Below are 16,894 nucleotides of genomic sequence, written 5' to 3' on the forward strand. Positions count from 1 at the left end.
GGGGAAGTTGACGGCAGCTGTACGGGAGGCGCAAGCTTAGCTGATATCCGGTAAGTAGCGACTTTTTAACCACAATTTTCTCACCGAAACCTGCTGGTTGACAAGTAGTTGGGATCCATGTCCGCTGTGTTTCATAGTAAAGTTTCAACCCCGTGAATTTTAAACAAGGAATCACCGTGTGTTTGTGTGGCTAAAGGCTAAAGCTTCCCAAATCCATTGTTCTACTTTGACTTCTCCAATAGTAATTGAACAAATTGCAAAAGATTCAGCAACACAGATCTCCAAAATACTGTGTAATTATGCCGTTAAAGCGGAGACTTTTAGCTGTGTGTGTGTGCAGCGCTCATATTCATAACAGCCAATGACGTCATGCGTACATGTCATCATTACGCGATGTTTTCAAGAAAAAAGTCCCGGGAAATTTAAAATTGCAATTTAGTAAACTAAAAAGGCTGTATTTGCATGTGTTGCAATGTTAATATTTCATCATTGATATATAAACTATCAAGACTGCGTGGTGGGTAGTAGTGGGTTTCAGTAGGCCTTTAATAAAAACATTTTTTTAAATCCTTAAGTGTTCAGAGAAGATAGTCAATAGGGACAACTCCGAAGTAGCCCAACCCTGTGCAGGGATGATATAGGCATTCCCTTAATTATTAGAGACCAAAGACCGATCACATCTTGCAGCGTACCAGAGTAGCCGGTATTTTTCCTTGGTGCAGTCTTCTTCTCTGCAGGTGGCAGGTTGAGTAGGCAAACTTCCTTGCGAGGTTTAAAGATTTTCTCCAGCTCTTTACTGTCAGCTATCATGGGTTTACGTGCCAGACTCACCCAGTGGTTATCCTTGGTTGGGAAGACCCTTTTGTCACACACCATACCTAAATAACATAATAGATCAGTCACATTGAATGTCATAAGCTTAAATGCATTTCTGCCCACTTTTAGACATAGTTCCTTAACCTAGTCGAGGATTTGTCAAGATTTAATCAATTGATATTGAAATAATTAGCATTAGTAGTTCTTTTGCTGAACTGGTGCTTCAGACAACATATCTGCATTGGCCTTAAGATCATAAATTAGTTGTGCAGTCTACTAGTTAAAGGACAATCTTAAAATGCTATTTGGTCTGCAATCTAAATATCATATTTGATGATAATAAACTAGGCATTAAACCAAAGGGATCATATCTAACATTGCAATAACCAATCCCATTGTTGTTATTTGCATTCTTTGCAAAAAAATAACAATACAACTCTTAACATACCTTTTAAGGTGGAGCAGTAATTTTCATCAAGTTTGGAATGAGGCATGTCATCGTTTTCACCAGACAGTTGAACTTTACACTTGTCAGCTGTCAAACATGCATAACAATAAATATTAAAATATCACATTATCGTGTTGAAGATGTGAACTTATAGACAAATGCAGTCGTACCGAGTGTGGCGTAGAGCAAAGACACATCCTGTAGCACTGCAGCAGTTGGGTTGGGAGACGACGAAGAGATGACTTCCAAAAGACCAACGTATTGCTTTATGTTGGGGCTGGCATCCACGTTCAACAGCTGCATAATATTAACAATAACATTAACCTGATGCCACAGATTCAATTATATGATGATGATATAATTCAATATAATTATGAGACACTTAAAATGGGCTATATTAACATTTTTTTCTACATTTAAAACACCTCTTTGTAGTCTACATAACATGCAATGGTGGTTCTTTGGTCGACATTTTGCATAGATATTGTTTTACAGACCATCTTCAAGCTGCTTTCTGACAGTCTCTTTAGAATGCACTGTTTTGTGGGCGGCCTTATTTACGTGCCAAAACCCTCTTGCAAGCCAAGTCTCCTTAAACTCTGTCGTCACCCTTTCAGCCATCTTGTAATTTTAAGCGCTTCCATATCAAGTCTACTGACAGATATAGGTACACTACTTTTTATTAGAAATGGCAACCGTGGAGGATGTATGTGCATCTACAGTGCGGCAAAAAAGTATTTAGTCAGCCATCGATTGTGCAAGTTCTCCCACTTAAAATGATGACAGAGGTCTGTAATTTTCATCATAGGTACACTTCAACTGTGAGAGACAATGTGAAAAAAATATCCAGGAATTCACATGGTAGGAATTTTAAATAATTTATTTGAAAACTATGGTGGAAAATAAGTATTTGGTCAACTATTCAAAGCTCTCACTGATGAAAGGAGGTTTAGGCTCAAAATCTCCCGATACATGGTCCCATTCATTCTTTACTTAACACGGATCAGTCGTCCTGTCCCCTTAGCAGAAAAACAGCCCCAAAGCATGATGTTTCCACCCCCATGCTTCACAGTTGGTATGGTGTTCTTGGGATGCAACTCAGTATTCTTCTTCCTCCAAACACGACAAGTTGAGTTTATACCAAAAAGTTCTATTTTGGTTTCATCTGACCACATGACATTCTCCCAATCCTCTGCTGTATCATCCATGTAACCATTTTGGTATAAACTCAACTCGTCGTGTTTGGAGCATGGGGGTGGAAACATCCCGCTTTGTGGCTGTTTTTCTGCTAAGGGGACAGGACGATTGATCAGTGTTAAGGAAAGAATGAATGGGGCCATGTATCGTGAGATTTTGAACCAAAACCTCCTTCCATCAGTGAGAGCTTTGAATAGTTGACCAAATACTTATTCTCCACCGTAATTTACAAATATATATTTTTAAATTCCTACAATGTGAATTCCTGGATTTTTTTTTCACATTCTGTCATTCACAGTTAAAGTGTAACTATGATGAAAATTATAGACCTCTGTCATCATTTTAAGTGGGAGAACTTGCACAATCGGTGGCTGACTAAATATTTTTTTTGCCCCACTGTATCTACAAGTCAGTCTGCTCCACAAGAGGATAAAGAAAAATAAGTAACTTTTTACTACAATGCCAGACTAAAACAGAATAAAAATAGCAGACTTGCGTAAAGCTCTTCAGCAATCTAATTCTTGAAAGAAAATACATTGAAATATTATTTGCAAATTGTTTAAAGAAACATTTTTCAAAACAAAAAAGAAAACAAAATCACAGCCGAGAAACTTATGATACCATTAGTGGTTAAACACAAATATATATTTTTAAACATGTCTACATTTTTTACCATTACTAATCATTTTGAATACAAATATATCATCAGCCCAGGGAATTTGTCTGGCATTCAGGCTGTAACCCACCACTGTCTTGAAAACACACAAAGACTCCCATGCACAAAAGCAGTCACCAAAGAAGTAACAAACAATTTTGAGTCATGTTGTTCTCGCAATAGAATATTCATTACATGATAGTTAATGTTAGTAGCTACAGTACACTATGCCAAATCATTATCATTATGGACGTAGTTTACTACTCAAAGCCGGATAAGAGCAGAATATAATAATCCTTACAATGCTAACACTTTGGAACGCCCCTTTTAAAAGGGTCATATATATATATATATATATATATATATATATATATATATATATATATATATATATATATATATTTAAAACACCTCCTTGTGGTCTACATAACAGTAATGGTGGTTCTTTGGTCAACAGTTTGCATGGATTTTGTTTGACGGACCATCTTCAATTTGCTTTCTGACTGTCTCTTCAGAATGCGCAAGTTTTGTGGGGGGTCTTAAAATAAGTGCCAAAGCTCTGATCCAAGCCAGGCCTCCTCCAACTGCGTCTACACCTCTTCAGCCATGTTGTAGTTTTTATTTTTTTTTAGTTTTTCCATATTGAATTCCATATTGATTTATGTTAGAACTATACACTACTTCATTAGAAAAGGCAACAGTGAAATAATTTAGTATACATTTGCATGTACGAGTCAGTATGCCCCACAAATACAGAATTATCAGAAATTTATAGACTACAACTTTGGAATACAACTGGATAAAATTGGTGAACTTGCGAAGTATGGAGATACACACTAATGAAACAAAGACAAAATACGTCATTAACAACTCAAATTCAAAACTTTCTAGTGGTTTTAGCAAGTTTGGAAGAAGACTATCGTATAAGTATCACCTTGATTTCAAATTTTCTGAACTTATGGGCATTTCAAATAAACAAAAACAGGTGCCAACAGGGAAGACAACTTGGTTTTGCATAATAGGACCCCTTTAAGCAGACATGTTTCGATGTACAGTATATGCAACCTGAACAGCTGCCTCGGACCCTCCCGGCCACTAGTGCTTTGCAGAACACGGACATTATCAGTTGTTAACAAGCCATGGGCCCCCCAAGTCAAATTCTGCTTAGGGTCTCCCATTGTCCAGAACCTCTGCTGCACTTTAGCCTGGTACATGCCTATCTGTCGAGGCACTGACGTACACTACGGAGGATTGCCCTTAAAACTATCTTGTACCTTCTAGAAAATTCAACTTCTAACATGACCGTTAAGAATGTGATTGGTGGGCAAAAGTACATGATTTCCTATGTGTATACGACGACTCCTTCAGATTCACAAATGCCTTTGCCTTCGATTTTGGATCAACATTTGAAAAAAAAGCAACTGTTTTAACACATTGATTGGTTCCAATTCCAATAACACGCTACGTCTCTTATTTGCCATTGTTGCTCGTGACAAAATCACTAATATCTACGTCTCTTATTTGCCATTGTCGCTCATGACAAAATCACTAATTTGTCAATCTCTAAAAAACACTATCCCTGCCTTTTTGGTGGATAATTTCATGGCACATGCCCAAACCTTTACAGAGAAATTTGAAAAAAATCACAATAACGTCAGAAGGAATGGTGTGATGATCACACAGAAGCATAAACAAGACTTAATACGGTTTTGGTTTTAAAAGAAAATATCACTAACAACTAATAAAAGTGCATTATTTCTTAAACATACTCTGATGAAGAAGTCCCTCATTCCTTCTAGTTTGCTGTAGAATGGAGCTAAGACTTTGGGCTCTTCGATGGGGCAGTCAGGTACAAGAATTAGTGGTTTGTAACGCTGGAACATATGAGTGGGGTCACTCCAGCAAACATCCCTCAGGTGGTAGAAGTGACCCAAACACCAGTCGTTACTCTGCCTGCAGAAAGCAAAGTTTGATTTGTGACAACCATGTCTATTCAAACAATCAATACACAGATTGTACCGGTGGCATACATGCTGTACTCCTGTTGTACAAATACAGCTGGATTATGCTGGAAGAGCTCTTTTAGGCTGCTCTGGGGACAGCTCTTATGCAGATAGGTGTAGATGTTGTGGATGTGCTGAACTGTAGTTTTAAAATTTGCCCCCTCTGACATATCATTAGGTAACTCTTGGTTGTCTGCTGGTGGATGGATACACCACTCCTTCAGGTAGCCAATCAGAGCATCCACTGACACATTTTGTCTTACACCTGAAAGAAGCACAAAATAAAAATGTTGTCTATTTAACTACTCAATTCAGAAGCTGCACCTTTTCGTACACCTGATCTAAGTGGTCTATAGAGGCAACACCTTTGGAGGACCTCTAAAAGCTGCATCAGAAATCTCCCACAACATTTAAAAAGGACCCATGTTAATTTCAGGGGGTTTTAAAATTACACAAAATCCCAGTGGGACAATATGAAGTTTATTTTAATGAAATCCATTCATCCATCCATCTTCTTGCGTTTATCCGATGTCAGGTCCCGGGGAGCAGGGGCCTTAGTGTAGAAGCCCAGACTTCCAATTTTTTCTTGCTGCTACCGATGATTCCGAGGCGCTCCCAGGCCAGCTGGGAGACACAGTCTCTCCGCTGTGTCTTGGGTTTTCCCCGTAGCCCCTTTCCTCTTGTACGGACGTGTCAGGGAGGCATATGACCAAATGCCCAAACCAATTCATCTGGTTCTTCACGAATGACAAACCTTATCACCCTATCTCTAAGGGAGAAACCAGAGCAAATTCATTTCTGCCCCTTGTACCTTGTATCTTGTCCTTTTGGTCACAACCCAAAGCTCATGAGCACAGGTGAGGAGGATAGGCACGTAGATTGACCGGTAAATTGAGAGCTTTGTCTACCGGCTCAGCACCTTCTTCACCACGATGGAGCGACACAGGGTCTGTACCACTGCAGACGGCGCATCAATCCGCCTGCTGATCTCACAATCCACTCTTCCCTCACTGAGGGGTTTTAACTCCTCCACTTGGGGCAGGTTCTAAACTGAAAATGGCACTCCACCCTTGTCCGGGCAAAAACCACTATCACGGACTTGGAAGTGATGATTTTCATCCCAGTCTCTTCACACTCAGCTGCAAACCGGTCTGGTGAGAGCTGAAGAACCTGGCCAAATGAAGCCATCAGGACCACATCCTCTGAAAAAAGCAGAGACCTAATACTACAGGCACCAAGTCGCCCAGACTGCACCTAGAAATTCGATCCACAAAATGAATGAACAGAACCGGTGGCAAAGGGCAACCCAAGCAGAGTCCAACCCTCACTGGAAACGGGGCTGACCTACTGCTAGCAATGTGGACCCTGCTTTGACACTGATCATACAGGGAGCGGACCACCACAATATCCCATATCCCATTCTCTCCAAGCACTCCGCACAGGACTTCCCGAGGGACACGATTGAATGCCTTCTTCAAGTCCGCAAAGCATTTGTAGGCTGGCCTGGCAAACTCCCATGCACCCTCAAAGACCCTGCTGAGAATATGGAGTTGGTCCGCAGTTCCACTACCAGAACAAAAACTACACTTTTCCTCCTGAATCCAAGGTTCAACTAACTGGCGTTGCCTCCTCTTCAGTACACCTGAACAGACCCTACTAGGAAGGCTAACAGTGTAATCCCGCGAAAGTTACAACACACCCTCCTGTTCCCCTCCTTAAAGAGAGGAGCCACCAACCCAGTTTTCCAATCCAGGGGCACCGCCCCCAATGTCCAAGCAATGATGCAAATTTTTGTCAACCAAGACATCCCCTCAGCATCCAGAGCCTTAAGGAGGTCTGAGCAGATCTCATCCACCCTCCCCTCAGGGCACTGTCACCGAGGAATATTTTAACTTCCTTGGCAGGTAGATGAGATTAAGGAGGTCTTCGAAGTATTCTCTCCAAATCCACAACATCCCAAGTCGAGGTCAGCAGCACACCTTCACCGCCATACACAGTGTTGGCAGTGCACTGCTTTCCCCCCATCGAAGCCACCTCAAAGTCGTTCTCCACGGCTGCCATGAAACTCCTCTCATGTCCAAATTTTTGCCTTTGCGAACCCCAAAGCTGCACACCGCTTGGCCTGTCAGAACCTGTCCGCTGCTTCCAGAGTCCCATGAGCCAAATAGAACTGATAAGACTCTGTCAGCTTGACAGCACCCCTCATCACTAGTGTCCACCAGCGGGTTCTGGATTTACAACAAGCACCAACCGCCTTGCAGCCACCGCTGTGATCGGCAATAGAAGCAAGGAACATGGTCCACTCGTACACAAGATCTAGCACCTCCCTTGTAACATATTTTAAGTGGAAATTGAAACTCTCTCTGACAAGAAAACTCTGTTAGACATTCCAGCAAACCCTCAAAATGCGTTTGGGTCTGCCAGGTCTGATCGGCATCCTCCCCTATCAATATAACAGAGCCAACTTACCACAAGGTGGATAATTTCATGGCACAGTTAAAAGCTACGCCCCTCTCTTAACCCAAGTGTCCAGAAATGTTAATAAAATACTCCATAAATCTCAAAGTTGTTTTTCAGTGCAAATCTGCATTCTTCTCCTCTTGGCTGACCATCCCTTCTTTTTTGCAACTGTTCAGGGGTCAAGTGTTAGCTGCAGCCCCCCACCACCCGCGGCGACTCAGACCTGTGTAAAAACCCGGCACTTATAAGCAGTTATGCGCTGATGTCAACTAGCTACCGGCAAAAAAAAAATGGATATTGGATAAATATTGGAGAACCCAGCAATAAAAATGTGCTTTGTTAACAAGGATGGACATCAACAACAATAATTACTCATAATGAGGCAAATATTTGTTGCTTAATTGCTAGCTGATATCTTGGTCGGTTTTATTTTTGGGCCTACTACACTAAAAACAAAAACCCTGAGCCCAACAACTATGTTATGGTGACAGCTCTGCAAAAAACTCTTACCCAGGGCTCTGCTGAACTCGCTTGAATCCATGTCCACGTAATCGACATGTGTCCCCAGCAGGTTAGTGATCTCCTTTGAGTTCAAATAGACCGAGTTTGGACAGAGGTACTTCATCTCTGTATTTCCTCCTTCCTGTGGCCGATAGGCTGGGATCCATTTAAGACGACACAGGAAATGATAAAAGGAAGACTTAGTTGTTTTGATTGGTCGTCCATCGCTGTCGATCACTTGGGCTGTAAGGTACTGAGAGTACCGATGTCTGGAACGATATGTGACAACAAGTTATAGTTTGACAATGAAATCCAAATACTGTATATATAAATGCTAAATAGGAAGGTCAGATCAGATTAAAAACTCTGGTTCAGTGGTGTGATGCTACTTTGCAAAGCTCAACAAAGTGGCTGTACAGTGTGGCCTACATTTCTTTATTCGGCAGTGAGAAACACTGCACATGCTTTATAATCTGAAAATATGCATATGCATAAACTCCCATTTATGCTTTATAGAAAACTATCTTGTGTACAAATCAACAGTGCAATGAATGCAAATAATCGTCCATGTGTCCCTGATAGCCTAGTTAGGTCCTCTTGCTTTGGACCTCTTAAACTGCTCCACCATTACTTGCTCACACAATGTAATAAGTTAGAGGCAATCAGGACATACTCTCTCAGCTGCAAAGTTTTCCAATAACCTATGATGCTTAGCAGAAAGAAGACGCTTTAACATACACCAGGGTTTCCCACACATTCATTTATTTGTGGCGGCCCGCCACAAAAGAATTACGGCCACCACAAATAAAATAAAAATTAAAAAAATAAATAAAAAATAATAAATTTTTTTTTCTTTTTTTTTTCGGCTTTTGACTCGCTCGACCGCTCATAAAAGAAATGGGACTCTGTCTGTGAATGGAGCTTGTAGTTACATATTATAAAAATATGTAAATATTATATAAATATGTACATAAAGTGTTGTAATTATATTCCAACTCCGCGTTCTTCTTGGTCATCGCTGCCGCCGCTGCCCCCCCCACCACAAATAGATGCCTGACCTGTGGGAAACACTGTACACCATCATCATTACTAGTAGACAGAGAATTTATACTGGAAAAAGATGCATAGTTCTGTAGGTACAAACTGAAAAATTAATACCTCCAATAAATAAGGTAGACAGCTTGTAACTAAAACTTTTTGGTGACTGATTTTATACAAATAACAAAACAAGCCTGACGTTTTTATAGTAGCTAATTTTTACAAAACCACATTAAAAGGGATTACACTCTGAACATGACAGACATCAGACCCATCATCTGCTTCATTCTAGACATTATTGTTGTGTGATTACCTCTGCACTTGTTTATCAAATAGAACAATATTCATTTGACAGAACATGACACAGAGGCAGAAATGTGTGTTACCCTGTGTCCCAGTTAGTTTCCAACAGATTTAGCAATGCCCTTCTCTGTTGCAGTAGATGGGGATCAGTTAGCTGTGCTGTGGCCAGGGCATGGAACTCCTCACAAGGGTAGTCATCCAGGATATAATTCCCCCCAGGAGTTTGGTGCCACATTGCACTTTCTACTGACCAGGGACTGGAGGCCTGGAAGTGCAAAACAGCATTTAAATGTCCTATGAAATTTTTTTCAATCTTACAAAGCATGTATGATAATGTGTTGATAACTTAATCCAATGTTTTATCCATGTACTGGATCTAATGGCGCAACAAATCTACATTGCATTGTAGTTGTAGCCCAAGCTAAAACAGGCTTCTAGATTTACGACCTGCCGAGCTTCAACTCGTCCCATTTGTCACCTGATTTTTCTTGTCACTCTAAACAGCTAGAGTACTCAATAGTTTCTGTGTGGTCTCACTCAGGCCTTACTTAGATGGGCGAAGTTATCCCACAGTAGTTAAAAAAAAAGTCTATTAATGCACAGGGGGATTGAGTACAGCTGAGCCCACTTATCTGGACGCCTCTTGGACAGGCAACCTGATGATTACATTAGCGGTTGACGACATAGCCAAGTCGAAATTGAAAGTAGCAATCACTTGCACGATTTCTTGTGACTTTGGAGTGGTGTTGCTCAGATGGTGGAATGGCAGTAAGGAAACTTAAAGGTTCCTGTTGTGAATCTATTTCCCGCAGTTATCGACAGTAATAACATGTAAAGTGTGAGAACATTTCCTCTTATTCTTGTTAAAAAACATAAATACCTTCCTTGCCCATTTTGCAAAGAGGACGTTGTTTTTGTGGCTTTACATTTGTGAGGGGGGACGCTGTTTCAGCCTTGGTAAAAGTGTTAGCTTATGCCTTTTTTAGTTAGCTAACAAATGTGAGTCGAAGTTGTGTGAAAAATAACTTAAACTATAATTTTAACCAAACTCAGCCAGCTAAACTTTTTTTTTATTTTTTTTATTAAATCAACACAAAAACACACAAAATACACTTTCCATCAGTGCATCAACCCCCCAAAGAAAACCCCTCCCTCCCCCATTCACACCCAGCCACACCCACTCACACAAAAAAGGGTTGTTTCTTTCTGCTACCAAAATGCTGGTTCCCACAACATATATAACACAGTCTGCAAGGGACAGTCCCTGAAACACACATGATTGTGTGCGTCGCCGGTCCACTAACACTATCATTAATTACTATTTTTTATGTAATTGTTTTATATGATTTTACTTTCTTTTTTATCCCAAAAAAAATGTCATTGTTTTCCTTTTTTTTTTTAATCTCATTTTATTTTATTAAAAAAAAATTAAAAAAAATAACCTTATCTTCATCAGACCAGGTTGTTAATGGAATTAGACTTGTCTAAAAGGTTTTTAAAACCAGGTCCAGTCCAGACAATGTCAAAGTGGGCCTCAGCAACACACACCCTCATCCATGTGCAACAACAAAAATTAGGGAAACAACAGATTGCATATAAGTTATAAACAAAATTACATTTTCATAAAAAGCATTTGTGTATAGTCCATATTATGTCCAAGTCAGATTCAACACACACCTTCATTTTGTACACTCAAAAAAAGGGAACACAACAACAGATAGCATATATGTTGCTGTTGTTGCATATCTATAAACTTTATTACATTTTCATAATAAGCCTTTAAGGATTTCCCATCTTTTTTCATGTTTTTTGGCATCATTATCGTTGTCAATCATGTATCTTTCTAAAGTTAAAAAATACTGAATAAATGTTTTAAAGAAAGTAATACTAAGTGAATATCTATTTTTGGCCTTAAAAATAAACCTTTTACCAAGTACTATAATTAAATTAACTAAGTCATGCTTGTCAATAAACTCTCCTAAAATAACAGAAACTATATCAAGCTTCATAAACAAACCAATCCTTGAACACGTTTTTTCAACTTCCACCCAAAAGGAAGACACAATATGACAATACCAAAACAAATGCAGGGTGGAGTCAGATTCCTGACAGCAAAAGCGGCAATCATCTGACTCAGTCATATTCCATAGTTTTAACATTTTCCCCGTTGGTAAGAAGTTATAAATAATTTTAATTTGAAAATAACGGTTTTGCACATCGATAGTAGTTTTGTAGATTAGTTTGAATATGGCATCCCACGGCAACGGGCAGTCAAAAAAGTCCTCCCATTTTCCATATGTGTTATATGGGACAGCCTTCAAAGATTTCTTTATTAAATAAAAATTATATATTTTTTTATTAATTTTAGTTCCTTTTTGCCAACTAGAATTTCTTATTAGAGGTTTACAAACTAGTAATTTAGTAGTTCCATAATTAATTATTTGTTTCCATCTTTTCCTAATTACTCCAGTTAGTTGATTAAAAGAAAAGCTTGAACAAGCATCACCATACATAGTTCTAAATTCATCATACTTCATAATTTTACCATTCTCATTGATCATATCATTGACAAAAATTATTCCTCTTTCAAACATATTTTTCCAAAAGAAAGGCTTTCCATCTATTAAAATATTAGAGTTTATCCATATTATCTGCTGCAAAATATCATCTCTTTTTTTTGGCACATGAAATTGAAAACACCACCATGAGTGGATTGTTTCCTTTATGAACCCCTCCATGTTTCCCAGCAGATTCTCTACATAAGAATAATGGGAGGGGATCACTTGTAAAAAAGGATACAATTTTCTTTGATACATTACATGTTTTCTGTCCAACAGGACACTTGTGTACCACTCAGTATTTAAGTACATCTTTGGAACAATTGATGCTTTTAAAGAGAGACACATAGCTTCGAGGTTGAGAAGTTTTAGGCCCCCATATTCATACTCATTGTACAAAACCTTTCTTTTAATCTTTTCTGGTTTGCCGTCCCAGACAAAATCAAAGACCCTCTGTTCATAAACCTTAAAGAAGTTTTGTGATGGAGCTGGTAATGACAAAAACAAAAAAATAAACTGAGGAATAATTAACGTGTTGACAATAGATATTTTACCATATAAGGTTAAGGATTTCCCTTTCCATAGTTGCATAATTTTGTCCAGCTTTCTTAGTCGATTATCATAATTTACTGAGCATAGATCTTCCAGATTCTCTGGTACAACAACACCAAGTATGTTAACAGGTCCATCTGTCCACAAAACAGGCACTTTGCATTCCATTCGGAAGGATGTTCCCTTTAGATTTCCGATCCTTAAAATTTTACATTTATCATAATTAAGCTTAAGCCCAGATTGCTGTGGAAATATATCCAAAAGATCAAGGAGGTTCCGCAAACAATGAGGATTGGGGCTGATAAAGAAGCTTGTATCGTCTGCATACATTGTTATTTTACTTTCAATATTATTATTGCTGAGCCCTTCAATATTTCGATTCAATCTAACTTTAATCGCCAATATTTCCATAGCAATAATAAATAGGTATGGAGACAAAGGGCACCCTTGTTTTAGACCTCTTAGAGGTATTGTCCCAGAGATGTATCCATTATTGATAATTTTACAGTTAGTTTTATTATATAGTGTCTTGATCCAATGTAATAGAGAGTTGCCAAAATTGAAAAAAACTAAGCTTTTACAAATAAAATCTAAGCTAATTTTGTCAAAAGCCTTCTCCAGGTCGGCTACAAAAATTAAGCCTCTTTTATTCTCCATATTATAATTTTCAATAATTTCTAATAACTGTCTAATATTATTTCCTATGTTTCTTCCTTGTAGGAAACCTGATTGATCTTGGTGAATAATATTTGACAAAACAGACTTAAGTCGTGTAGCCAAACATTTTGCCAGTATTTTAGCATCATAACATTGAAGTGTTATTGGTCTCCAATTTTTAAGATAAACTGGGTCTTTATACTGACCATTTATTTCCTGTTTCAACAATAAAGAAATAATACCTTCTGTTTGAGTGTTAGACAAATAACCTATTTTATATGTTTGAATCAATTTGAGTACTGACTAAAGCAGCGTCAATGCTTTAAAAAAACGGCACAAAAACAAATGTTAACCGTGCGGGCACACAAACTTGCGTAAAAGCACCAATGCGTAGGTATCACAAGATTAAACGTGCAATTTATTAAATAGCCAACATTTTGAGAGTTAATCAAAGATACAATTCTACACAATGAGTCTAAGAAATTGCTAAAACCGCCAATAGTTAATCAATAGTTAATATAACATTGTACAGCTTTATAAACATCATCACAAAATGCTTTTCTTTTAACTGTTCTTTAAAATACAGAAACAAGATTAATTGTTTTGGGGTTTTTTCCCCGCAATTTGCCTTTTTTTATTTTTAAATGGACATTTTAATAGTAATTTAAATTTTTGGAACAGATGAATGAGCAACACAGTTACAGTATGAATAAATATTTATAAATTAATTAGTCATCTATGTTTTTAGTAAGCACATGCCTTTAAATAACGTATGCTGCATTTAAAAGTCGATGGAAAATAAGAGCCATTAAATATGTGTACATTTTATTATCCGACTAAGTGTTGAGATAATCGTTGACTAATAGACTATCAAAATAATCGTTAGTTGCAGCTCTATTGTGTATGGTCTTGAGGAGCAGCGTTTTTCTGGTAGCTAGACTGACCAAGCTGTGTTTTCCGCATTGAAATGTTGAGTGCATCTTTCTGTAAAGTACAGTGTACAGTGCTGAATTGTGTACAACCTGCATCGTCACTAATATTTTTTTCATACTTTTACCTCAGAGACCTAATGCAGCTATTTTGTTGTATGTTTTGAATACAATGACTATAAATCTTTTTTACGTACACAGATCTTTTGGTGACTTAATGTCATGCCTTTATTTTAAAGCTTTTTGCACTGAACAGGAAGTCAGTGTGGCCATGATATGTATGTGTGACAGTGGTTATGTCCTGTCATGCTGCTTGAGAATTATGAGGCAGTAGACAATACTAAAAACATGTTAACATATACAGAACAACTTTTCTTAAAAATGACTTATTTTTATTAAAAAACGACTTTGATGATCGGGAGTTGATGAATTGGCTCACATGGAATTTGTAGTTTGCCAAGGCCATGCTAAACAAATAATGACACCATAAGTAATTACAGTTCAACAACTTAGAATCCTGAAAGTCCTGACAAAAGTCAAATTAAAGTTGGCTAATTAAGGGTAAATACATAAAGGGTGCAGATCTTATGGATGGCTTTACTATACCCAAATTCAATACAGTGGATAAAGCAATAAACAAAATAAAAATATTAGTGTATATTATTCACAAAAAATACAATGTAAAAAAATAGCGTGTTGACATTTAATTTCTAATATAAATAAAAACTGCAAATTCTGGAATATAATATCAGTCTGGTTTGTTTGTGAGCAAAATGCTGCAGTATCTGGAGAATGATTTGAGTGTCAGTGTTGATGATGATTTGAAAGTTCTGCAATGTTGTTCTCACCAGTTCTTTGGGAGTGAGCGTCTGTCTCTCTTTTCGAATGATGAGGCCATCGCTGACGCCCATTCTGCTGAATAGTTGCTTCCATCCTGTGATATCATTGTCTGCCTGCTGATAGCAAGGGCTCAGCAGAACCCACTCACAGCCTGTTTGATCGGTGGAAGAGTAGATAATAATGTTATCACAAAACAAAAATTAGGATAAAAAATTAATAAAATCTGATGCTTCATTGCACTCAACATTTTAATGTACTAAGGTTGTAATAATTGGAATAAAAGGACCAACATGTATTGTAAGTGTATGCATTATATAGCACTAAAGCTGTCGTGCATGACATCACAGGGGACATCTTGTACACGGTAACTCAGCGAACAAAAGGGGATTAACACTAGACATTTTATTCCTTGTCTTTTATTTTGTGTGGCTATTTTTGTAACGCTTATTTCATATATCCATGAACTGCTGTCATGTGGCACAAGATGTCAGCATATCGCGCAATACCACAAGCCAGTTACTGTAAGTTCTTTAAGCATTAAAAGAACATGCTTTGCGATTTGTGACCCTTTTTTTGTACAGGTGGGGAAGGTTAAGGAAATAATAAAGAATACACAGCACACATGATGGTGCAAAAAATAATTTTCTCAGATTAAAAAACATAATAGCAGCGTACCTACCATAAGTGGTACCAATTAATAGGTTAGGTTACTAAAGCTGCCAAGAAAATGTGAATCAGGTTTCTCTGGGACACTTTTTCTTGCGCGTGCTTTTGTTTTAAGGAAATCACACTGTTTTTTGTTATCATTATCATCAGACTTCTCATTGCTTTATTCTGCTTTAAAAACAGTCTTAAAATAGTTTTTCTGCCATTCTTAATTTTTGGTCCGACAAGAACAAAATTTGACAAGGGGCATGGATAAAAATAAATAGAAAGACAGTAAGAATCTATCAAACAAAGCACATTCGCTCACTTAAAAGTACATTTCTCTGCATAATAAACACGAGTCAAAAGAAAAGTCCATTAATGTTGTCGCTCATTCCACAAGCTGATAAATGATAGGTAGCAAGCCTAGTTGGTTGTTAGACGTCAGCGAATACACCGTGAATAACCCCTAAAATTCAACCACAAACATGAGAGAAAAATATAATGTTAATGTAATTATTATACAATTATTACCTATGGGTACTGTGATGCGTTGATTTTAATTTGTATGAAGTGTGGCAAAAATTTAAGAAATCATCACCAAAAGCACATCTGCAATGCGAATACTCAGGACCTCAGGTTGTTAAAAAGTTACTAAATTGTCACCTGTGTATATTATAATGATAACTGGTATAATGGTACAATGCTAGTTGGTTTGTATTTCTATAGCGCTTCACTATACCTGTATCATACCCAAAGCCCTTTACATTTTACGTTTACATCCACACACACATATTCAAATACTGATGGCAGAAGCTGCCATGCAAGGCATTAACCATGACCCAATAGACGTCATGTACTGAGAGTCACGTGGATTTCCTACTGTTAACAGGTGTACGATCAAACCCAGAAAATAGCATACATCAGTAAAATTTCAGATGTATGAAAGTGTTTGTGCGCACAAATCCAAGCACATTTCATTGTCACATCGCAATCTACTTAAACTCAAAGGCAGAAGTGTGCGTGGTTTGGCAAAGCCATTCCCCGACCCCATTAACTGTTACCCAGCATCATCTCTGTGTGTAGCTTAAGTATCCACAGCCTGCAGAAATGTGCGTACGACACCATGAAGTTGCCGTGAGGCAGCGCACATTTCCATGTCAATGTCAGTTTTAATGCATCTCAACTTTGCCATGAAAAAGGTCATACGGCAGGTTTTTGTGCGTACACAAGCTTTGTACATGAGGCCACTGGTGTCTTGCCCAAGGACACAACAGCCGTAAATAGGATGG

At 38.0% G+C, this 16,894-nt stretch overlaps 1 protein-coding gene across 2 annotated transcripts in view; it reads right to left on the minus strand.

Annotated features, from left to right (window-relative positions):
* The window catches only part of wu:fj29h11 (uncharacterized), a 106,338-nt gene that overhangs the window by 21,587 nt on the left and 67,857 nt on the right, over positions 1-16,894 (minus strand). For both annotated transcript variants that reach the window (XM_061908776.1, XM_061908775.1), the window contains exons 31-38: positions 14,966-15,108; positions 9,505-9,686; positions 8,090-8,349; positions 5,147-5,384; positions 4,886-5,069; positions 1,435-1,561; positions 1,265-1,351; positions 693-878 (exon numbers count right to left, since the gene is read on the minus strand). In XM_061908776.1, the coding sequence (XP_061764760.1) occupies positions 693-878; positions 1,265-1,351; positions 1,435-1,561; positions 4,886-5,069; positions 5,147-5,384; positions 8,090-8,349; positions 9,505-9,686; positions 14,966-15,108 (1,407 nt within the window). The remainder of the gene's footprint in view (positions 1-692; positions 879-1,264; positions 1,352-1,434; positions 1,562-4,885; positions 5,070-5,146; positions 5,385-8,089; positions 8,350-9,504; positions 9,687-14,965; positions 15,109-16,894) is intronic.

This window comes from Nerophis ophidion, linkage group LG08 (genome assembly GCF_033978795.1).
Source record: "Nerophis ophidion isolate RoL-2023_Sa linkage group LG08, RoL_Noph_v1.0, whole genome shotgun sequence".
Classification (NCBI taxonomy): Eukaryota; Metazoa; Chordata; class Actinopteri; order Syngnathiformes; family Syngnathidae; genus Nerophis; species Nerophis ophidion.